Here is a 26,191-nt window from a genome sequence, read left to right as displayed (position 1 = left end):
TAAGCTTATACCGTTGACTAATGAAGCTAACCCTTTAAGTAATGACAATTTTTGTCATTTAATAATATAAGTGGTCAGTATTCTAAACTAATGTTTAGTGTGTATAGAGAGAGTGGTTAGAAATTATACAGTTGTCATTAATTAGCAGGTGTGTAACTAGCTGTAAAAGATGTCACTACTGGTGTAAAAGCAATCTGTTTCACAGAGGATTACGAAAGTCTTCTAATATCTCTGTAAAAGATGGCTGCTTTAAACACGAGACGTCACATCACGTGGCATCAATCATTGGCTCAATGGTGCGTGCATTGTTTACATAAGACGCTACTGGTTTGGGCCGAATGATGCCTTTTACTCATTTTAATACCCATTTACACTAAATAGGACATCATTTTTACCTACAAATACTTCAAACGTCTTTATTTATTTTTCTAATACATAAAAAAATGTTTTATAATTTAATTTGTCCGAGGAAAAAAATTAATATTTGTGGCTCATTAAGTCGCACCAATGTCATCCTTATCAGTGATTGTAGCGGCCTAGCAAATATTCACTGCTGACTAATTATAACACTGATGTCCCATCACTATTGAATACACAAACCTGGACAGTAGAGGTGTATATCATTCAATAGTCTTAGTTTTAACACCTACTTAATGACTACTGCCTGATTACTAACAATTTTAACTAACTAATACACATTTTGTATATAAAATGATGTCTTTGATCTTCTAGTGTCTTATACATATTCATTTATAACAGTTATTTGTTGCTTAGCTAACGATATCAATGTTACAGTGTATATACTGATCAGTGGCCTTATCCAGGAAATTTTAACTAAAATATTTTAAGAAGGATGCCTTTTCATTGGTTAAAAGCTCAAATTTACACCAGGATTTTAATTCTTAACCAATGAAAATGCTGAATACTCAAAATATTTTAGTTTATGATTTAGTGAATAAGGCCCCAGTAAACATTATATCTTAAAATGCACATTCAATTTGTTTACATAGGAAATTGAAATAGATATTAGGTAAATGGCTAATTTGGCAGTGAATCACAGCATTCCAAGCTTATTTCTCAGGGTCAGCCCAATGTTTCATTGCCTATAATCTTGACATAAAAGGCTTGCCACAAAAATGCTGGTCAATGAATGCAAGGGTCCTAATTCAGTTTGGAGACAATTAGGTTTCATCCTGACATTCTAATAAAAGAAATGAAAAGAAATGGGGTTTAACATTCTACTGTTCTGCTCCAACTGGACCATTGAAGATGAGCATACGCCATGCAGTGTACTAGTGGTTTAACGCATGCTCGTGAAACCATTGAGTCAAGTGGCGTGATTTCGATTTCCCGCTTGTACCTGACAAGGAGTAGAGTCATCTGTCCAACCTTGTGGGTTTTTCTCCAGGTCCTCCGGGTTTAGTTCCACTGCTAAAGACCCCAACACACAAGTGAATTATTGAAATAAAATTGAACCATATATTAGTCCCAAAATGACCTAGTTTGTCTCAAATGGACATTAAATCCCAATCCCCTCTCTGTGTCTCGCTAATGAATATGGAAAAGCTTATTATAATTATGAGCAAGAGTGAAAGTATAGAATAGTAAGAACGACTGAGCATACCTTTTATTCCATGTACCAAAGACATGTAAATTTCTAAGACAACCACAACAACCGATACTAATGCTTCTACCACCAGAACACTTCTTTACTATACCTTCTTTTCCTTTAGAACCCAGTATACTCACAAATGACAGTGGACTTACTTCAAAAAACTTTATCTAATAAAAAAGAAAACATTATACACTCTCTCCCTATTTGAGTCTGACTTAGGTCAAAATAAAGTACTGAATTAGGTTGATCCTGTTATGTCTTGATGGGCCATACAACATAAGGTGACCGGAACTAAGACTACTTTATATATAAGAAAAATATATAATATTGGAACGGATGGCAAGGATATAACATCTTCCTTTTTTACAGAAAAATAAAATAATAAAAACATAATACTGATAAAATAAATTAAATTGAATAAAGTTCACTAAGTTTCATAATCTCTAAACCGTTGTGGCATGACTGATACTCGAACTGACCTAGTTTTATAAGGTTGAGAATTTTGGGGTCTGGATGGAGAATATCTTCTGGTGATATATTTTGATAAGCATTGTCATTAAACGTTCATTTTGAAAGATTAAGTAGAAGTCAGGTTTTTTGCTAATTTTAGAGTTTCTTTTTGGGCTTACTGTGTCGACAATGGAAAACACAAACTTAGTTATATACATTTATTTCAATGCTGGCTTTATCTACAAACCTAAAATTTTTAACCGGGGCAGATTTTCATCCTACAAAATAACCTATAAAATCCAATAAATCGACATCGTGGCTCACGGTTACAGAGCAGAAATGAATATTGAAATTCACACGTCTTGCATTAATTTCATTAGAGTATTAATTTCTTCAATTAACTAAACCTTCATGTATGTGTTTCTAAAGAAGCAAATTGATTCATTTACCAATTTTTGTACTTATAGTATGAAGTTTATCTGTCACAGTCTTTGAAATATGTATTTCTAATGAAGTAAACTGAAGTTCATGAACATTAACAATAATATTCATATACAAGGATCTATTCTGAGCTTACAGAATTATTGACAGTGATATACCTACCGTTTCATTATGTTCTCGGTAAGAACGAACTTTCAATAAATTCTGTAAATAACTTTGTAGTAATTCCTGTAAAATATAAAAATAATGAAAACAATACGTAGGAGAAAGAATAAAGGAACACTAAGCGGACATTAGACATAACAGGCTAAAACTGGTCACAATTCAATTTTAAAGGAGAGAGAGAGAGAAATGGGGTTTAACGTCCACTTGACACAAACTAGGTCATTTCGGGACTAACACGTGGTTCAATTTTATTTCAATAATTCGCTTGTGCGTAGGGGTCTTTAGCAGTGGGAGGAAACCGGAGGACCCAGAGAAAACCCACAAGGTTGGACAACCGGGGATTCGAAACCACGGCAGTTGACTCAATGACAGGCCTTACGATACAGCGCGCGCATGCTAACAACTTGGCCATCCACCTTCACCCCCCCCCCCCCACAATTTTAAAGGACAAGTAGAAATGGTATAATTAAAATTATAGAGATTTTTAAGACCCAGATAACGATAACGGCAAAAACAATGACATGAGAAAAGCCAATGAATTCAAATGGATTCATACTTTAAGAACATTTGAACCGGATGGCATCAACGATAAGTATAGTCTTGATAAGATATAGTCCCGCAGGGTCCCCAAATTGATTGTTTAATCTGCTAAAATATAAAGTATGAAACAGGCTATTTAAAGTAATAATTGCTTTTTTTTTTTAAGTCATATGTTTAAAATATACTAAAATAAAGTCCTAAAATACATGGCATCTATACACACAGTTCTACCTTGTTAAAGAATAATCCTAAATTCTATAATTCACTTCTTTCAGTTGAGAAATTGGTAAATATATCATTTTCTTTTGAATTCCAGCCTGGAGGTCGGGTGTTCGATCCCTGCACTGGCCGAGAAAGTTCATCCAGATTTTCCAGCGTGGTTTCCCCTTGTCAGTGATGCAGGACGGAGGGCCTGACAAGGACAGCTGTCTAGTCGTTCGGATGGGACGAAAAACCGAGGTCCCGTGTACACATCGGCGTGCGCGTAAAAGATCCCTTGGCAGTTCGAATTCTATATAAGAGTAGGCCGTAGTGCCACTGCCGGGGCAAAATTTCCCTCATAGAACACTGTAGGAGCAGAACAGTAGGATGTTAAACCCCATTTCATTTACTTTTAATTCCAACGTTACTTTTTACGGTGTTATTATCACATGTGCAGGTTTGAAAAGTCTCACTCAACATTATCCTTATTTGTTTCACCATGGACCTTGACAATCGAGACAACCCCCTCTTTCATTGTTTAGACTTAGTTCTCCAGTGAAAAGAAATGATACAATTTCCAAATACTGTTGGTGAGTAGAAATTATTTCAGAATGTTTGTTAGGTGCTAGAATGATTCCTATGATTATATAGTAGTGATTTAACAACCTATTAAACATACATTATGCAAGAGCTAAATCTGCCTATTGCAGGTCTTTCTTTAGGCCTGAAATGTTTTCTAAATTATTAATTAGACATTAATTAACTTATCCAGACCATAATTAACTTTCGATGGCATCGCTAGCCTGCGATGTTTAATTGGAATGGGGTCCACTTTTCCTGTTCGACTTCCATTCATAATTTAATCATTAAATGGATAATCAAGACTATGTTTTTTATCCTACCAACTTTGGTAATGATGATCGAGGCTAGGCGGAAAATTCAATCGAAAAAATCTTGGTTCATAGTGGGTCAATTTGTGAAATTTTCAGAAAATTGCCTTTACAGTATCTAGTTTTTAACTATTATAGTGAGAACTGCCAGCTCTTTATCTAATCTCCCATAATGTATCTTTAAGTAATAGCTATAGAAATTTATTATGTTTTAACTTTCTTAGAGAATAAGAAATTATCGCTTTAATTACTTTTTTTTTATTTGAATATAAATATCAATGTGCAACATCTATATAAAAGATATAGATTGATCTAGAATGACAAAGAAATATTACCATTCGTTTTCGTAACCTATCTTGATGTACAAGGGCTTCAGGTCGTGAAGGAAACTTCATACTTAATTTTTCTCTGTTAAACGTCTTTCTCTTATCTTTATGGCTGTAAAAATATCAACAACAGATGTAATCAAATTCATATAATCTACATGGCAGCTCTGTGTGAGAGAGAGAGAGTGAGAGAGAGAGAGAGAGAGAGAGAGAGAGGTCCACTCAACACAAACTAGGTCATTTCGGGACTAACATATAGTTAATTTTATTTCAATAATTTACTTGCGCATAAGGGGTCTTTATTAGCAGTGGGAGGAAAATGGAGGATCCTGAGAAAACCAACGAGGTTGGACAGGCGACCCTACTCCTTGTCACGTACAACCGGGGAATCGAAACCACGCCCGTTGACTCAATGACAGACCTTATGATACAGCATGCACGTGCTAACCATTCGGCCATCCACCCCCCCCCCCCCCCCCCGGCAGGTTTGTGAATGAGCTATTAGAGAATTGGAGAGTACTGCCTTGCGGAAACAACAAACAACATTAAGTCCTTCCAATGTACACATTTGTCGACTCCTAAATCCTAACAGAAACTCTAACAATTCAAATTTCAAGAAGAGTAGATATAAATGCTACTGTTTGGGCAAAATTCCCCTCCCTAGAATTACACATGTTACATAATCAAAATAAAATTCCTGTCTCCTTACAGTTAATACTGACAGTAGTACAACATGACTGGCAGCGATATAACATGACTGACAGTAGTTCAACATGTCTAACAGTGGTACAACATAACTTATAATAGTACAACATGACTTACTTACAGTAGTACAACATGACTTGTAATAGTACAACATGACTTACTTACAGTAGTACAACATGACTTACTTACAGTAGTACAACATAACTGGCAGTAGTACAACATGACATACAGTAGTACAACATAACTGGCAGTAGTATAGCCTGACTGACAGTAGTATATCATGATTGGCTGTAGTGAAACATTAATGACATTAATACAGCATGAATGGCAGTAGTACAGCATGTAACTTACTCAACCATAATGAAAATGTATAGCACCTAATTTAAATTCGCTTTATTTATTTGCCACACAACTGATTATTTTTCCCAACTAAAATGATATATTGGGCCATCATGGTACCACTACTGGTATATGTACATAAGGAAAACCCCAAAATAATTCAATTTACACACACTAGCTAAGAAATGAAAATGAAATGGGGTTTAACGTCCTACTTTTCTGCTCCGAACTGGGCTAATGAAGACGGCATACGCCATACAGTGTGCTATGAGGGAAATTTTGCCCGGACAGCGGCACTATGGCCTACTCTTATATCGAATTCCAACTGTCAAGGGATCTTTTATGTGCAAGCCAATGCGCCCTGCATCACTGACAAGGGGGAAAATCTGGATGAACTTTCTCAGCCAATGCAGGAATCGAACACCCGACCTCCAGGCTAGCGAGCCAGTGCCTTACCCACTTAGCCATCGTACCCCCTACCTCACTAGCTAAGATGCAACATTCAGTACTTACGTTTTTGTAGGCATTGGTATACTTAGTTTCGCTCTGTATAACAAAAGATGTTCATGAAGCTGTCTAAAATGTTTGTAGCGTTTTTTCACAACCCAGGTAAAATTTCCATGTTTTACCACTATTTTATATCTGAAAAAAAATGAGATTTTTATTTCTAAGAGCAATACTACTCAAAGCTTAATATTTTACATTTGACAGAGATATTGGATAGTTTAACTTGTCCCTTAAATAGGCACCCTTGTGAAACATGTAATTACATTTTAAGCATACTATCAAATTCACTAAACTATCACTAATTTTGCTCATTCTGACCACAGGTGCTTGTAAAATGGAAAATTTTATTCAAAGATAGTATTAGTATTATGACTAAAGTCTATTAAATGATTATAACAGCAGTGAAAAAGGGCTGAATCAGTGATGGGATTTCGCCTGTATATTCCGGAAATGTCCGACGCTATTTTCCAAACGTCCTAAATTGTCCGACCAGGAATATGCCCAATCGGACATCAAGGTACGGTGAATAATATTCAAAATTCCAAAATTAATATAGTGTACTGAGTGTATATCTACCACTCGACCCGATTATCGTTTATAATAGGATGGATTGATTAGGTAATTAAGTGATCAAGGTCTTTATCGTGTTATACCGCCTATACACGTACGAATTTGAATATTTTGTTGACACGTTATTTTTGTGTGTTGTCTAAAAACTGCCTGCTTAAAATATGATAAGAGTTATGTCCCTTTATTTTCGGTATAAATGTTCGACGAGAAAAATTTTGAAATCCCATCACTGGGCTGAATACTTACAAGTTTGGATTTAGAACCTGGGTTCCTTGTCGCTCATAACCTGTTATTTCAACTTCAATTGGAACTTTGGGAATCCAACAGTTGTTTCGGATTGTATCAAACTCTTTCGGTTCTTTTTGAGTTGATGTAAAAGGCAAAGTTAATTCATCTTCGTCTGTAATGTTATTGAAATAGATGTGAAAGTAAATGTAATGATATGAAATGGGGTTTAAAATCCTATTGTTCTGCTCCGACTGGGCTAATAAAGACGGGCATAAGCCATACAGTGTGCTATGAGGGAAATTTTGCCTGGGCAGCAGCACCATGGCCTACTCTTATATCGAATTCCAACTTCCAAGGGAAATTTTACGAGCATAGCAATGTATACACGGGACCTCGTTTTTCATCCCATCCAAATGACTAGACAGCTGTCCGTGTCAGGTCCTGCACCACTGGCAAGGGAAAACCATCACGATGAACTTTCTCGGCCAATTGGTAATGTAACAATAATAATGTTTCACCAATGTTTGAATGAACAACATTAGTAATTTCAGCGATTCTCCGTGAGTAGTCGTAACTTTCCATCAATAAACAATCTGTGACGTCTTTTTTGTCCTTTTGCTCATATCCTAGTCTATATTTCTATGAGCAGAAGGACTAAAATGATGTCACAGATTGTTTATTGACGGAAAGTTATGACTACTCACGGGGAACATCAGAAATTACTAACATTTAAATTTACCTGTTGCAGGTACATGTAATATATTTGACTTTCAGGTTCGTACTATACTTATGGAAAGTATATGTTGACATAATTACTTGCATTATTTAAAAAATTTATGAAGCTTTTCCAATGACTTTTATTAATGCTGGCTAAAAATTGTGCCATCTCTAATTCATAACCATGGACACCTACTTAAAGATTGCATTCTTGCACTGAATCTTGAATCTTGAATGTCACCATCTGCTGTATCATATTCATCGATCGCAGAAAGAACTGAAAATTCATCTTCATCATCATATTCCGATATCACAGACACTGATCGCAGGAAGCTTCGTGTGGTATTTTCAGCACCGGACTGATTCATTTCTTCACTTTCTGGAAAACATGCAGATATTTTTTTTTTCTCTATGACATTACTTTCTGGAAAACATGCAGATGTTTTTGTTCTCTATGACATTATTTTCTGGAAAACAACTGCTTTTAATTATCAACTGAGTAATTATGATGAGTCACCATTATTTCATTGACAGTTGTACCGTGGCAAGACAATATACAATTACAACCTACAATGTCAATATTATCAATTTTTATATATTTTGTTTACCTGGGTAATCCTATTATAGCTCTCCTTTTTGAACATCAGAATAGTCTGTCACAAATTTGAATTCAGAAGCTACTATGGTCTAAAGGGTCACTTTCTATTCATAGCATCCAATCATAAATTCTGACATATCAGACGGTAAAAAAACATCACACTGATCTGTTGATAAATCGGCACTCTTCTGTCTCCATTTTGTCCTTGTTGGCGATCACGTGATACAACCACGTGACATATGTATAAAAACGGATAATTACGGAAACCCATTAGCACCACCATTCAATCAGCATCATAATAATAGTAATGACTTTATTTTCTGAGGGAAAATATTTAGTACATGAGTTCTAATTTTCAACATGTCCCACCTACTCTATAAAACTAGCAACTACACAGTAACAATATTTACACAAATTTACAAAGTGCATCTAGGTCTATTTTATGTAGGGGGATTGGATGGCCGAATGGTTAGCACGTGCGTGCTGTATCATAAGGCCTGGCGTTGTTTCGAATCCCATGTTGTACGTGACAAGGAGTAGGGTCGCCTGTCCAACCTCTTGGGTTTTCTCCGGGTCCCCCGGTTTCCTCCCACTGCTAAAGACCCCTACGCGCAAGCGAATTATTGAAATAAAATTAATCCATATGTTAGTCCCGAAATGACCTAGTTTGTGTCGAGTGAACGTTAAACCAGGTTGAAATTCATAAATTAGTTTGTATTTTTCAAAATATTGGGTAATTTATGTGTTTTTCAAATATCTTTGATATTCTGGGTAATACCCCCATCAGACCTGGGTGGCGTCCTTATTGCGCTGCTACGGCGACGGAAAATGGTCTCAGAGCGCGTCAAGATCGTCATAAACGTGGTGAAAACGTGGTTGAAACACCAAATATCGTGCTGTGGTCTCCATGGTCGCCAATGATCGGCGAGTCACAGCGTTTGTTTTGAGTATGTTCAAAACAAACGCGAAGGTTCTGCGATCTGACCTGGACAGCTGTGAGAATGCGACTTTTTTCAAGTTTGTAATTTTTGGGACATTTTCTTGCGTTGTGTTCACGTTTGCCGGCGACCTTGTGCATTTTCTAGTCGCCGTACGGTCGCAATAGCGCAGTAAGGACGCCAACGCCAAAACGTATTTAGATCTACTTAATATTGGAGGCATCCGATGGCATCGACAGTTGAAGATTATGATCTGGGTAAGTTATTAAATAATTTATAATTTAAGGCCTAATGACCTGCAATAGGCAGAGTTAGCTCTTGCATAATGCCTGTTTAACATTGAATTATCAGTGAATTTGTTGCTTTTCCAATGAAATTGTTCATGGTTATATACTATTCAAAAAAAGTAGGGGATATTTGATTTTGGGGGCATAATACTAAAATATGCAAATGACTACGAAAAAAGTCACTATAGAACCTAACAGAAGAAACATTTCCAGTTACATGTGACGCCCAAACGCACCAATAGCTACCGCATGGAATGCAGGTGATGCTTGGGATCATCATGGGGGTCCAACCCAAGATTTGCACGACTCTGACTTTGAATGTTACAGTCATTGTGGCATTGAATTCCAGGGTGGAAACATCAGTTTAATTGTTTTAGTGACCAGAAAACAAATTTTGATATGCGTCGGCTTACCAAAAATGAAAGGTTACGTGCCCTTGGCATGCTACAGATCGGCACAACACAGGCGGTTGTGGCGCGGACGATGAATGTTTCTCAGTCTGTCATAAGCAGGCTATGGTCCAGATACCGTGATACACAATCTGTACAGGACAGACCACGCTCAGGTCGACCAAGGGCGACAACTCAAGCCCAGGATCGATTTATCCGTACCTTGGCCTTGAGAAATCGTGTCATCACAGCAAATCAGATCAGCGCTCGTCTTCAAACAGACACTGGTGTGAGAGTGAGTGGCCAGACGATTCGGAATCGACTGCATAGGGGTCACCTTCGCGCCCGACGTCCTCGCGTGATCCCTTGTTTGAGAGATCATCACATTCAGGCAAGACGTCGTTGGTGTAGGGATCGTCAACACTGGGATAATCGACGCTGGAGCAATGTGATGTTTTCAGATGAGTCAAGGTTCACTGTTGATTTTTTGGACAGACGTAGGAGGGTGTGGCGTCGTCGAAACGAGCGCTTCCAAGACGTTAACGTCATCAGACATGATCGATTTGGGGGTGGTTCTGTTATGGTGTGGGGAGGCATCACTGTTGCTGGAAGAACGGCTTTACATGTTGTTGCAGGGCGTGTTACAGGCCAGTACTACCGGGACAACATCTTGGCAGTCCATGTTGTGCCGTTCGCACGACGTCATGGCCGCCGTTTCATCTTCCAGGATGACAACGCAAGATGTCACAGGGCCAGGATCGTTACAGGTTACCTCCAACAGAACATCACCACATTACCTTGGCCAGCACTGAGTCCCGACCTCTCCCCCATCGAGCATGTCTGGGACATGCTTGGACAGAGGTTACGTCAACGTCAACAACGTCCTGCCAATGTCCAAGAACTTGCTGCTGCGTTGCAACAGGAATGGGACAATCTGGACCAAAATGACCTTAGACGTCTCATTAGGAGTATGCCACGTCGGATCAATGCTTGTTTGGCAAACAGAGGAGGATTTACCCGTTACTGACTTGGTTGTGATGCTGTGGTAACTTTGCTGTTTGACCCCGTGTATCATTTTACCCTTATAATGGTCAGTCTGTGCCTTACTTAGTCTAACGATCATTTGGAATAAATCGATGAATGTGAACTTCATTTCATTTTGTCATTTGTTTCTTCGTCAGTTTCATTAGGTGACTTTAATAACACTTAAAAATCAAATATCCCCTACTTTTTTTGAATAGTATATGAAATAATTATATCCAATTTATTGTTTTTAATCTATGTAAGTCATCATACGGAAAGTAATATCGGAGTAATAATATTTAATTTTAACATTAATGGAATCTTATACCAATAGCCTTTGTAAATGTTGCTTTTATTAAGTGCGCGCGCAATATTTGTAAAAATGGAAAGTCCACCATATATCTCTCTAAATTTAAAACATCCAAATTCAACTAGATCTTTAATCAGTTCAACCTCCAGGTAATAACTGGAACTCCCTCAGGCTGTTTACTTTAAGTCTCAGATAAATTTCAAAACATCCCAAACCCATCGACACGAATAATTTCTGACACAATAGCCTAATACTCTAATACTGGCTACAAATAGCATGCATCATACAACACAAAATACTGTTTGTATTTCGGCCGTGTATCTATTAACACTCGTCACATCAGTCAGTTATATAGAGGTATAATGCGTGTTTTCCTTTGGCGTTCGTCACTTCCGATTCAGGAAACCTGTATTACTCAGCTATCGTAGCAATGATCTCTGCGTGTTAAAATTATATTTGGAATGTGTTTAACCAGCTCTATCACATATGTGATAATGACTGGCACCAATATTGTCCTTTAAAGGAGATCAATCGCTATTCTTTGGCATCTAGAAATAGACACAAATGGGTAGCAACGCACACAATAATTTAATATGAATGTATATAAACTGATTTACATTCAATCGTTTCTGTTTTTACTCTAATTTCAAATCAGTTATGGTCGGCGAACTACGAGAAGAGTCCGAATTGAATGACAGTCTTCGGCGTCTGGTCATTCCAGTCTACACCGGTAGTATTCTCCAACATGGAATAGTCATCGTTCATCGAGTCGCTTCATATAAATGGCGCTCGAAAGCATTCTGGCACGCGATTCGTGTGCCAAAGACAAAATTTTCATTTTGTCTTAAATATTGGACGGAAGCCCAACTTTTCACGGTAAGATAACATGTGCGAATACTTTGCCCCCCCGGATCTGTAAGCGCATCAGTTTAGCGCTCTGCCGCCGGCTAGTGCACGCGGTTATCGATCGCTCGATCGCTTTAGGTATAATAGGGTTAGATGAGGATACCGAAGTCTGCCGATGGAATGCCAAGTGGGCTGACTGGTATCCGAACACTAAAAACGAAAGTGAAAGCGACACTAAATGTCGTCTTCGTTTCGTCAGGTTCTAAAAATCTTGATGTTTTTCGATATTTTTGACAACTGTGGGCCTTTTGCCGACGTGACAGCTTGATTCGTCACTAAAATATCCGAGAGAAGCTTGTTCTGTATTTTAGCAAAGTGATCTCCAGTTACCCCAGACATAAGCCAAAGTGACGTTAGAGTGCCGGCGGGAGAGGAGCCCCTCGGACCCCCACCAACCTCCCCACCCCTGTCCTGTCGCGGATCCCGAGTAGCTCAGTAAGGAAGGCGCTGACACGTGGTCCTTGGTTCGACCTGGACGAGTTTCCCTTAGTGGTGCGGGGCGGAGGCCTGGCAAGGAACCGCGTCTAGACGTTCGGATGAGGCGAAAAGATGAAGTCCTGTGTGCACGTTGGAGTGCAAGAGACACTGCGTTTACAATTAATAATAATAATAATAATATCTTTATTTTCAAAGGTGGAAAATTAGGATTAAAGCCTGTTTACAATTTTGCCCTTTATAACAAAGAAATGAAAAAGACAGTAACAGAACAAGACACTTAACAAATACACACACACACAAAACATTCAAATAATTTGAAAACACCGTAAAAGATTTTCGTTTTAAAATTGTGCTAATGCAAATGTTGTTATATTTGTGTCTTTGTAAAGTGACTAATTCCATATCTTCATCGGTATATACATTAACCCCACCCCACCCCAGAGCATGGATAAGTTGATTAGTTTGACATATCTTTCTGCCTTCTATGTGACAAATTGTACAAAATAACTCTTACCATGTAATGTAGTATTCAATCTGTTTAATAAATCAAATGTTCTATATTAAATATTATCACTTCCGCGAATAGACGTAATCCGGAACAGCTTCAGTGGGGTTTTCTATAATACCGCATTATATATAGGTGGTTTCTCCAACCGGAAAGGAACTATTATAGCCTACTATACGTGATGGTGTACAAACACCGACGTTCGCCAATGCTATTATGCTATGGTCACTTTCAGTTTTAGACTAACGTAAATTAATAACCATGACAAATAACACAGTTCTGTAGGTATAAATGTAAAACAGCAAAGACAATATTTTACTACACATGTTCAATCAATAATTGCCGCAAATATAAGAGCACAACTGAGCCTTAAAAGCGACAGACACACTTGACGAATGTCTGCCCGAATCAATCGACGCCGAATTGCAGCCGAATTCATTCGGCATGGACCTTATAAGCAGGCGCGGATCCAAGGGGGGGGGGGGGGCACCCCCCTCCCCCGCTGCATAACATTTTTTGTAAAACCACCTTTTTTATGAGAAAAGTGTCATAATTGGTGCTTTATCCTTTATCGCCAGATGGTGCGACAGGATGGGCACTCAAAGCGCGAGATAATGAATGATATAGACATATATGATATCATAATTAAACATGCATTATGCAAGAGCTAAATCTGATTATTGCAAGTCTTAATTTAGGCTTCAGATGTTATAGAAATTATAAATTAGATCTTTATTTAAACAACAAGACCTAAATCAACTCTGTAGACCCACGGATGGCTCGGCTACAGCTCGGATTTAAATAGGATTTCACTAATTGATTAAATCAGATAAGGGGTAACCTGATGAAAATACGTCAGTTAGATCGAGGCTAAATGATAGAGTGTACTTAGCGAGGCCGCTGTAAAGCTTTTCCGTATGCCATTGAAAACTTTACTTGATAATCGAGATATGTAGGTGGAGTTAACGCCTGTCAATCAAACGATCCGCGAAGGTGAAGACACATTTCGCTACCATTTCTAGGCAAATATTACAACGATGATAACTATGTTCAGAATAAAGTAATTTGACTGAATTTTTCAATATATTCTTCTTTCATCATCTACTTTTGAACTGTTATAGCAAGAATGGCCAACTCTCTATAAAAATCTCCCATAATGTATCTTTAATGCTTTGCATCAATAAAATTGAATCCCAATGTCATCGTATTAATTCATAATAAAAATTGACGTCAAACAGGATGTTGGATTTCTCTGTTTAAAAAGATCAATGTGTGTGTATATACGCCAAAATGACGATAGAGACCATGTATTTCTCAAATAATTTCAAGCCGAGGGGGGGGGGGGGATACATTTTCTCAGGAACCTGGCAAACCCCCTCCTGCAAAAATTCCTAGATCCGCCCATGATAAGATCCATAATTCGGCCGATTGAGTGGACACACTACTCACTAGGCGAATTCTCCGCCAAAATCGGATAAAACCTGTCACCTGTAGAGTGTCCACAAATGTCCGTTGGGGCAGCTAGGAGCGACGGCATAATATACGTCACATGAAAATGTGGGCGTATAAAAAATCACGTGACTTTATTGACATCAGTGATTGGCTAATGAATTCTACAATCGGACGATGTCTTCGGTGAATAGGCCACACTATAGTTCAGGAAAGATAGCCTAAGTGCGGACAGTTGCTACAATAGAAATGCCGACCACGGTTTATGGTTGGTCTAGACATATATTTTCGCCCCCCTCCCCCCTCCCTCAAAAAAAAGTCCCAGTCCGAAATCCGTGTCCAAATGGGTCAAATTGGCCAAAATACAAAATGGCCGTCGGTTTATTGCTTGTAAATTGCAATTTTCATCCAATTATCATAATAATATATTAATATATTATCGAATTGTCGAGTTTAGTTTCAAAGTATACGTTTTTGGGTTTACTGAATCCATTTCCATACACATTTTTGTGATTAGTGATACTAGGGGGATTGTTCAAGATGGCGGTCAATCTTGGCGGGAAAACTCGAATTTTACATAAGGATCAAGTGTCAAAATATACCTCTCCGAGGCAGCTGAATCCATTTTAGTACATATTTTAACGATAAACTGATTCCCCTCTGTTAATATAGGAGGAACTCCAATTAGGGATTTAGATTTCCGACTAGCGATCGGAGATTAGTGATACTCCCCCTACCTTAGATCCAATACAATGACATTCATCCAGTATCAACCAAATTTCATTTGGAAAGTCCCGCAGCTCACCGCGGTAGCAGCAACGCCGGATTAACCATGGTGGGGGCCCTGGGGCCTGGAACATGTGGGGGCCCCCGATCACCAACCGCGGAGTTGTGGCCGGCAAGGGGGGTCGGGGGGAGGGTCTCCCCCCAGGAAATTTTCAGAAATTGGAGGCCGGAAACGTGATTTCCTGGCATTTCAGGCACTTGTGTCGGGGCCATTTAGAAGTACCTCCCCCGGAAAAAAATAAAATTCTGCCACAAAATTAGCGCATTCTGGCGTTATTTCAGTGGACCAATCTATGCGAGTGCAATGAAATGATAGCATTTCTAGAGGAGGGGGCTGGAGCCCATTGAGTTCGTTAAATCCGCCACTGTAAGTGAGCAGAGCTATATCAAACCTAATTTTGAAGTCGCTCAGTGATAAATAACGGGGTCACTTGATTCGGAATCGTATTATATTCCCCACGATGATTTGATGAATGGAGGCCGTAACGTTACGACCAAGCCGGACTCGATTTTTGACGAACGTCTAATACTGTAAGTACCAAATGGTAATACGAGATTTAATCAAGAAATCTGAATATTTCGTGTGATCATGACGTGCATCTCATCAAATTCAGCTTATACCCACAACAAATATCAACAACAACAACATCTACAGCTTATATACAACCGTACGTCAATCTGAGGCAAAATTCGCGCTATACTTGAAATGATGGGGACGGGTAATTTGTTCGAGTTATACGATGTTCGGTCCGATAGAAGATCTCACGACAATAAAAGACCATGTGTTATACCCTTAGATAAAGCCACAAAAAGCATTTATTTTTCAAATCTTCGCAATTTTCCGGGAAAGTTGCCAACACATGAGTTCTGGCTTTGTACATATAATTTGAAGAAACTATTGAAACAAAATGAGAGCAGAAATTTGACAATTCGCCTGTAAATAGCGTTGAATTCCGGCGATCCACTCAGAAAACATCTCGGAGCATCGGAGGGCCCCGTCACTAGGTCACCGGTCGTTAGAGTCCTCGGTCCGACCATGCTTGAGGCGCGAAACTGAGATTTTTGTGGGGGGCCCTCTAATGTGGGGGGCCTGGGCCCCATGGTGCCCCGTGGTTAATCCGGCGTTGGGTAGCAGTGTAGCGGGTATGTCGACTAGGACCACTCCCAGGTCACTATAAACTGGTCGTGCCTATTGAAGCACGTAGCAAATTTATATCACCAAATGATTTAAATGTTGAGACAAAGATGGATACAGTATCGCCTGTTTGTCAGATGTGCAGTGAATTATTTGATAATGAACAGTCCACCTTCATCCGAGAATAACAGGTATTGGAAGCTTTAATAAGGTGGCTCACCTAAGAAATTATGGTCAGATTTCAATCAACTAATATTGCACAATGTTGTAAAGCTGGAAGTGGAGGAGATTGAATCGAGGTCTATACAGGGCCGCATTTAGCGGGGGTGCAGGGGGTACATTGCACCCCCAGAAAAATAAGGCGCCCCGAGAAATTGCGCCCCCACCCCATCCAAAAAAAACCAACATTATTTGACAATCTTTCAATTATGAAATAATACACTTGATTATGATCACACAGTAATGCTCATTCTGAACATCTGAGACACGCTACCTGTGGAGACGTATCTCAGACACAGTCAGTAGCCATGATATCATATCACGTGATCGACACATCACAGGTCATGACATTGGCGTCAATGGGTCATGAGGTCAACATTGTAAACAATAGTTTTATCTTCAGCATTGTGTCCGTTGCACCCATAAAGACTATATAATTCGTAGTCCCAACATGTTCTCTCTTCTTCCAATGATTTTTTCACAAAAATAACATCTACAACTCATAGAATTGACGTTGTCTTCAATGACAGCGTCTGCGAGGGTTGTTCATAGAGGCCGCCATATTGCATTATTTTGTGCGTCGGTCGGGTCTATTTCAGATATACACAATCAATTCTGTTGATGTTTTTAGCGTTGTGATTGACTAATAGTTAATGTGTTTCAGTTCTAAAACAAATATTTTAACTTTAACGCAAATTTAGAAAATAGCCAAATTCTGGCTGGGATTACTGAGCAAAATGGCCATTCACTGTATACGTGCGAAAAAAAAGCTAGCCACCAATTAATTTTCGTACGTTAGTTACGTACGAGTGATGCTCTTAATGCACTGATCAGTCGATCGGTTTTAAGGGCGCCCTCACGCCAATGGGTTCGTTTGCCCTGATCGAAACTTTCTTATATCACATACATGGAGGCTATGGCGCTCCACCACTGCTGCACCCCCAATTTTTAAAATTCTACATATACGGCCCTGGGTCTATACGGTGCCAAAATTCATTTTTGCGGATCGTTGTCTTTTATATAATCCGTAGTAAAGATAAGTGGACGCGGTCCATTACAACAGATACCAGCGGCTGCCAGGCAGGATACGCCCACATTTTCGAGAGATGGATAGAGAACAAGCTAACAAGAAAGTGATTTTTCCTACAATCATTAAGGGCCATAATTCAGGAAATTACAATTCGATATGCGCATATATCGAAAGGAACTGAGATCTTTGTGTTATAAACTTATATTTCAAGTTTCAACAAAATCGGATAAAAATTGTGACCTCTATAGGGTCCACAACCTTGATATACCATATTTTTACGCTATTTGAGAACGAACGGCGGCCATTTTGTCTGTCAATTTTGGGGCGATTTTCACAAAATTCAAACTCAACTGTCCTTAGGGTGGAACGGTAATATAATAATACGGTTTTTTTTTAAATCGGATAAAAATTATGACCTCTAATGTGTCCACAAGCTAAAAACATGATTTTTCGTACAATCAGGGGCCATAATTCAGGAAGTTACGGTGCGATATGGGCAAATATTGAAAGGAACCGAGATCTTTGGGTTATAAACTTATATTTCAAGTTTCAACAAAATCGGATAAAAATTGTGACCTCTATAGGGCCCACAACCTTGATATACCATATTTTTACGCTATTTGAGAATGAACGGCGGCCATTTTGTCTGTCAATTTTGGGTCGATTTTCATGAAATTCAAACTCAGTCGTCCTTAGGGTGTAACGGTGATATAATAATACGTTTTTTTTTAAATCGGATAAAAATTATGACCTTTATAGGGTCCACAAGTTAAAAACGCGATTTTTCTACAATCAGGGGCCATAATTCAGGAAATTACGGTCCGATATGCGCGAATATCGAAAGAAACCGAGATCTTTGGGTTATAGACTTACATTTCAAGTTTCAACAAAATCGGATAAAAATTGTGACCTCTATAGGGTCCACAACCTTGATATACCATTTTCTTACGCTATTTGAGAACGAACGGCGGCCATTTTGTCTGTCAATTTTGGGCCGATTTTCACGAAATTCGAATTCAGTCGTCCCTAGGGTCTAACGGTGATATAATAATGCGTTTTTTTTAAATCGGGTAAAAATTATGACTTCTATAGGGTCCACAAGCTAAAAACCTGATTTTTCGTACAATCAGGGGTCATAAGTCAGGAAGTTACGATCCGATATGCACGAATATCGAAAGGAACCGAGATCTTTGGGTTATAAACTTACATTTCAAGTTTCAACAAAATCGGATAAAAATTGTGACCCCTATAGGGTCCACAACCTTGATATACCATATTCTTACGCTATTTGGGAACGAATGGCGGCCATTTTGTCTGTCAATTTTGGGTCGATTTTCACGAAATTCGAACTCAACCGTCCTTAGGGTGTAACGGTGATATAATAGAACGGTTTTTTTAAATCGGATAAAAATTATGACTTCTATAGGGTCCACAAGCTAAAAACGTGATTTTTCGTACAATCAGGGGCCATAATTCAGGAAGTTACGGTCCGATATGCACGAATATCGAAAGGAACCGAGATCTTTGGGTTATAAACTTACATTTCAAGTTTCAACAAAATCGGATAAAAATTGTGACCCCTATAGGGTCCACAACCTTGATATACCATATTCTTACGCTATTTGGGAACGAACGGCGGCCATTTTGTCTGTCAATTTTGGGCCGATTTTCACGAAATTCGAACTCAGTCATCCTTATGGTGTAACGGTGATATAATAGAACGGTTTTTGAAATCGGATAAAAATTATGACTTCTATAGGGTCCACAAGCTAAAAACGTGATTTTTCGTACAATCAGGGGCCATAATTCAGGAAGTTACTGTCCGATATGCGCAAATATCGAAAGGAACTGAGATCTTTGGGTTATAAACTTACATTTCAAGTTTCAACAAAATCGGATAAAAATTGTGACCTCTATAGGGTCCACAAGCTAAAAACGTGATTTTTCGTACGAACAGGGGCCATAATCCATGAAGTTTCGATCCGATACATGCCAATATCGAAAGCAGCCGAGATCTTTTGGGGATAAACCTATATTTCAAGTTTCGTCGAAATCGGATAAAAATTGTGACCTGTAGAGAGTCCACAAACAATTGTGGACGGACGGACGGACGTCCGGACGGACAGGGGCGACGGCATAATACGTCCACATGAAAATGTGGGCGTATAAAAATCAGTGACCTGGTTACAACAGTAAACAGTAGCACTTGCAACAACTATTTTGTTGGCATGCCAAGACAGGACAAATGACGACTGGACATTAATCTAATTGTATTTAACAAATCAACATTGAGGCTGGTGTCCCTAAATAGATGACACTTATTAATTACTTGCACATCTTACATTGTCAAACTTAGTCAATATATTGATATAATGAAACTATACACTAAGTTTTATTTTGTCCTAAATTCTCTGTCATTGAAACTGTCATTGAACCTAGTCAAGGTCGGAGACTTGGCTCATTAATCGGCCCATTATTGTCGACCTCTAATACCCGTTAAATTATCTTTCCATTATTTTCGGAATGACGGTGGGCAGTTCATTATCAAATGGTTCACTGCATATCGGGATCCATCTGTGTGACTGTGTCTCGTCATTTGAATCATTTTGTGAAATAAATTCGCATGGTTTGGCCGTCATGGTTCAATTTTCGAAGCTGGTGATCCGAAATCAGACACGTCCATGATGCTGCGTCCACAGTGTGCTGGAGTCTCCCCTTTCGTTATGCCTGCTACGCTGCTTCGGCAGTGAGCAGTGGTTGGCCACAGAGTCTAAATAAAATTTAGTTAACGCGATGAATGCCATCGTATTAGACCTGAGGCAGACTCGAGTATTCTTAATCCCCTACCTAATCTCTGATGGGATGTCCTCCTATTTTGACCCAGGGGGACCAATTAATCATCAAGATGAGAAAATGTGTCGAAAATGGAATCAGCTACCCCAAAATGTATATTTGGGCAATAAATGTGGTAATTTTTTAAAATTCGAATTTTCCCGCCAAAACTGACCGCCATCTGGAAATATTTCCCAATATTGACTCCGCGGTATAACTAATCACCAAAATGTGTATGGAATTGGATTCAACTATCCCGAACGGATATATTTTGATACCAAACTCGATTATATTATGATAAATGGATAAAAATTGGCATTTTCCAGCCAAAACTGGCGGCCATTTTGGATTTGACCAATTTGACCTATTTGGAGAGAGATTTCGGACTAGGACTTGTAGTGATAATATACGTCTAGACCGACCATAAACCGTGGTCGGCATTTCTATTGCAACAACTGTCCGAAATGATGCGAAATTTAGTTAAAATGCCTGGACTACTACTAGGCGAATCACACTGATCACCAGTGAATATTCGCTATAGGCCGCTAATATAAGAAGGCCTTCTCTGAAACAGATCGTAGGCGAATATTAACGCGGCGAATGAAAATTCGGCCGATAAAATCAAACACGTTTGATACGAGCGATTGATTAAGACGAATCGTGATTCGACTTATGTGTCTCCTGCCTTACATTATGAACCAAGATATTATCAGGAATTATAACGAATGGTGTTCCATACTTTTTATCTGAGAACATCATATCTAGAAGAAAAACTCCCGGGAATTTATTGAACCTATACTTTGTTAAAGTAATACCTATTTAACTGTGATAATTAACAAAGTTAAAGTGTCATTCGGTTATTGTCTATACGAAACAATATTCGCATTGATCTTTTCATAACTAATTGTCGCATAGCCTTGTTTAACCAGTTATAGATTGTACAGTTAATTTACAACCGGACGACCAAGACTAGTTGACAAGTGCTCGATAGCGCGTGCGCAATTAGATCATAATGAAGAACGACGAATGGCAATGAATAATGCCGAACAGTAAATTATGACTCGAATCGGAAACTACTGGATACATATTTTAGAAATTTGATATTGAACAACCTTTAGAAGTAGAACTTCAAGGGATGTGATGTTTTGTGAAAGGGTTCGTTTGTCTTTAGACATAAAAAGAGAGAATATAGACGTGGTTTATGTCAATGACTGGAATAAAAGAGCTGTCATACTCATACACTGTGGTATCCACGGAATCAAACAATCAAAAATCTGACAGCTCAGTGGACAAAATGCCGAAAAAAGTTCGGAAATGGGAAGTGTTTCCTGGAAAAAACAAATTTTATTGTAACGGAAGAATTATGATGGCGAAACAAAGTGGAATATTTTATCTAACTTGCTCATTAATTGTTGTTACCAGTGGGTTATTTTTTGGCTTTGAGTAAGTATTAAAAATAGTAGACTGTCTTTGCCCAAATTGTCTGGCACTTTCCATGGCCCTTTTTATAGCTATTTTTGGGGTTTCCTAACTGGAATTTTTATACATATCCCTGCCGTAAGCATCAAATAGGTCTTTTGGTTTTATACACAACATTAGATAGACGAGTTGTAGAAAGGTTAGAAAGCTAAATGATTCAGTTTTTGAACAGTGTACTATTGTATAATGTATGTAATGAACCATAATGTCAGGGGGTGGGGGGATTGGATGGCCGAATGGTTAGCATGTGTGCGCTGTATCATGAGGCCTGTCATTGAGTCGACTGGCGTGGTTTCGTATCCCAGGTTGTACGTGATTAGGAGTAGGGTTACCTGTCCAACCTCGTGGGTTTTCTCCGGGTCCTCTGGTTTCCTCCCATTGCTAAAGACCCCTACGCGCAAGCGAATTATTGAAATAAAATTAAACCATATGTTAGTCCCAAAATGAGTGGACGTTAAACCCCATTTCTCTCTCTCTGTATAATGTAAGGAACCACTATGTCAGAGTCATTATTAAAATAGATGACAAAAAGGGGTTGGGTGGCTGAATATGGTACATGTGCGTGGACTTTAGATCGTAAGGTCTGTCAGTGATGATATTTAATTAAATGGTGGGGATTTCGATCCATATTTGTACATGAGAAGGAGTAGGGTCGCCATTTAAACCTCATTGTTTTTCTCTTGGTCATCTGGTTTCCACCCACAACTTGCAAGCAAATGGACCTAGTTTGTGTTGATCGGACTTTAAAACCCATTTTTCTGCACCTTCCTCTCTCATTTATGGTAATGAGCCATTCCTATTCCTGGAATATCGCTAGTCTAGCCTCTTATTACACGCTACATGTAACTCATGGTTTGTGGACATACACAACTATTGTCTAGGTAATAGAGGCTATCACCAGTCCAGTTAGACAGACCAAAATTTCAGATAATTTAGAAATACAAGAAATATGAATTAGCTCTAGTCTGTTCGACTGTATACCTGTAAGTGCATGTGTACTTCTTATGGTTAGTACAATAGTAGTTGACCATTAAGTAGGCCTATATAACCCATTGTTTTGTAATAGACATACTTGAAAAGGATGTATTTTTTTTTTAAAAAAGCTTAAATGTTTGCTGGTAATGTGTTGTTTGTAGTTAACATTCTTATTGGATTTATTAGATTAAATTTAAACTGGCAGTTTTTGTTGATTATTTCATTAATAGTTTTCTTGACAACAAAATAATTCATGAAACATTGCAATGTTATCTCTTAATAATACTTGTACTACTTCGCTATTAAGTCCTAGGATAGGTATTTATAATTTTTATGTCCTTCTCCTGCCTCTCTCTCCTTGGACTTCGTTATTAAGTTTAATGACTAGTGTTGGGCTTGCCATATAATATTTAATGAAATTTTATATTTGGTTATCCTTTGGGATCAGTTACATGCAATGTCTTGTAGATAATATGTAGCCAATGAATAGATTATTTGACATGTGAGTTTTTATCTCAAAAGTACCTGTTGCCCCATTGTGATGAATGTGTAAAGTACATGCTATGGCTACAAGTACACTGTAGTGTGCTGAAACTAGCCCATAGGCCTATAACACTATATACTGATATAATGTAGCCATACATTTTACCTCAACAATATTATCATAAATTGCTTTCTTGAAAGTTGTTATGAATGACAATTTGTGTTATTCAAGCAAATATTTCACTCTTTAGTTTTTTCAAAACTTATTGTGTTTTGTGAAGAATGCCTCTTGTGGTTAATTATAGTTACTTACTAACTACATGTATATGACACTGGTAATAACCTGGTTTTCCAGACACTAAACTTTATTAATTCAAGCTGGCACAGTTATACTATTTAAATCTTAACAATTGTAAGATTGATTATACTAGTGTAAGAATTAATAATCACTGGAAATATACATATTAGTGTTTTCATGGCCCTTTTGTTTTTTTAGTTTTTTTTGGGGGGGGGGGGGGGGGTGAGAGGGAGTTTTGAACAGATGACCCAATTATTCTTGAGGGAATACATGTATATCATTAGAAAACGTGTTTATCAATGGAATAAATGTGTGAGAATAATGTTTATTGTTTTTGTTTACAGTTGTGTATATTTAGCAGAACATGTAACACCAGCTATACCAGCTATAGGGGTAGCCCTCTTTCTCTTTGTCATGAGCACATTATTTAGAACAAGTTTCAGTGACCCTGGGGTCATTCCTAGATCAACACCAGATGAAGCAGCTGAAATAGAAAAACAGATAGGTATGTAAAAATTATGTTGATATTGTTAAAGATACTTTCCGGCGTATAAACTGGGTGATTTGATGATATATTTGGACTAAAAACATAATCAAACTAATTAATCTATCAAACTGATGTGCTTCAAATCCCTCCCAAACCTTTGTATACGCGGGGAGATTCTTCAAGCTATAAATAAACTGATGTTAGAGACAATGTCTTGTTGTCTCGCTTCTTTGAGTGAGGGTCTATTTTTCAGAATGTATTTTTCATTACTTACTGTTCATTTTAATTACCATACTTATTGACCCCTAAGTAAATTTTTAATAATTTTCCATCAACTTCTGTTCCCGCCGTTTAATTGCAGAGTATTTTGTACGTTGACACCCTCAATATTCCCAAAACTCCTAAATATTTGATGAAGAAACAACAACCGATCCCTCTGTCAAGCTAGTGCACAATAATCTGGCAGACAACAGTTGTGTTGCCAGTTAGTGATACCCTGACAATTTTGCCCAGTGCTTGCCCCATGGGTGTTTTTCCAGTAACTCAGTATTTTTCTAGTAAGATTGGGTTTCCATACTTTCCGTATGTACCAAATTTGCCATACTTTTATTGAAAATTATAAGCACCCGATAAATACTTTCAAGACAGTGTATCTTTAAGCAAATATTGATTACAAGAATGAAACATAAAATGAAAAATTGTTTCAGTACCGGTAATATACTGACGTCCAAAAGAAAGTATACACACTAAAAGTATGACTAAGTTTTGTTTAGATTCATTAAAAACATTTGATAAAGCATTACTGAGTTTGTCTCTTGCGTCCAAACTCAACATTTCTAAGCAAAATAAAAATGTGAAACAAATTGACATTCTACCCTAATACCGTATACCATGGAAAAACGACTTTCGTTGATGCAGCACAAAATGCACAGTGTATACTTTCTTTTGGACGTTAGTATATATTAAATGATAGAAAATTATGGTCAGTTTTTTAAAACCACATACATAGATGAAAGGAGAAAGGAAAGTAATCAGTCTGATTAAAATACAGGGCCCTTATTCACGAAAACTTAAACTAAGATACAATCGAAATTTTAAGTAATACTGCAATTCGATTGGCTGACCAGTAAAATCAATTTGTATATATATCCAATTTGCATATTGGTCAGCCAATCGAATTGCAGTATTTCTTAAAATTTCGATTGTATCTTAGTTTAAGTTTTCGTTTTGTTTTTTTATACTTTCGATGGCCTACACTACATGAAGATCTGACCAGTTGTACTGGAAGGTCGCGTCAGGGGTCTTACAAGCGGCTTTTGACCCTATGACGTCAAACATTATTAATCAATCAGTGTTGATGTTTCTAGTGGTTTGCCCACAGTTCTGTGTGTTGCACGTCAAGAAATCGCTGTAACAGACCGTTTCATTGGCTAATCCCTCACTTTAACCATAACACCATTAATATATCAACTCTTCCAGATCCTAGTGTAGTAAAGACAAGTAAACCGAAATTTTGAACTATAAAAAAAACTAAAAGAAATAGGATCTGTGTTTTAATCAGATTGGAAAATAATCTGATTTGCACAATGAATAAAGTTGAGGACATCTTTTTTACAGAATTATGACATCTGCAGTTTTTATATTATTAGTTCTAATGAAAAATTATTGAATATTGTATTCCATGACATTTTCTATTGTTTGGTTTTGATCTGTTTACTTTTGCCATTTATTCTATATTTATTTTGCAATTTATGGTTGTTATTATTTCCACTTCTGTTAATTTCTTTTCTCAATTACCGGCATGTTGACTTGAAATCAATAAAATTTCTGTTTTGCGGAATTTATTTAAGTTAAAGTTTGAGGTTTTGGATTATCAGAAATTACATAACAAGTTTGCGTTTAGTGGAATTCTGTTTATTCAATTAGGCCC

The 26,191-nt window shown here is 37.9% G+C and overlaps 2 protein-coding genes across 4 annotated transcripts in view; one reads left to right on the top strand and one right to left on the bottom strand.

Annotated features, from left to right (window-relative positions):
* LOC126809697 (phospholipase D1) overlaps positions 1-8,483 on the bottom strand; it is a 39,907-nt gene extending 31,424 nt beyond the window's left edge. Inside the window, exons 1-7 of the mRNA XM_050534425.2 lie at positions 8,303-8,483; positions 7,891-8,073; positions 6,996-7,149; positions 6,186-6,314; positions 4,638-4,740; positions 2,669-2,734; positions 1,625-1,782 (exon numbers count right to left, since the gene is read on the bottom strand). Of these exons, the coding sequence (XP_050390382.2) occupies positions 1,625-1,782; positions 2,669-2,734; positions 4,638-4,740; positions 6,186-6,314; positions 6,996-7,149; positions 7,891-8,062 (782 nt within the window). The 5' untranslated portion in view covers positions 8,063-8,073; positions 8,303-8,483. The remainder of the gene's footprint in view (positions 1-1,624; positions 1,783-2,668; positions 2,735-4,637; positions 4,741-6,185; positions 6,315-6,995; positions 7,150-7,890; positions 8,074-8,302) is intronic.
* A 13,046-nt stretch (positions 8,484-21,529) lies between these two features.
* Positions 21,530-26,191, top strand: part of LOC126809701 (palmitoyltransferase ZDHHC14) — a 32,372-nt gene continuing 27,710 nt past the window's right edge. For 2 of the 3 annotated variants that reach the window (XM_050534435.2, XM_050534434.2), the window contains exons 1-2: positions 21,530-21,982; positions 24,119-24,279. In XM_050534435.2, the coding sequence (XP_050390392.2) occupies positions 21,741-21,982; positions 24,119-24,279 (403 nt within the window). In that variant the 5' untranslated portion in view covers positions 21,530-21,740. The remainder of the gene's footprint in view (positions 21,983-24,118; positions 24,280-26,191) is intronic. The other variant, XM_050534436.2, reaches the window with a different exon arrangement.

Source organism: Patella vulgata, chromosome 2, assembly GCF_932274485.2.
Source record: "Patella vulgata chromosome 2, xgPatVulg1.2, whole genome shotgun sequence".
Classification (NCBI taxonomy): Eukaryota; Metazoa; Mollusca; class Gastropoda; family Patellidae; genus Patella; species Patella vulgata.
This window is presented reverse-complemented; position numbering and strand designations above follow the sequence as displayed.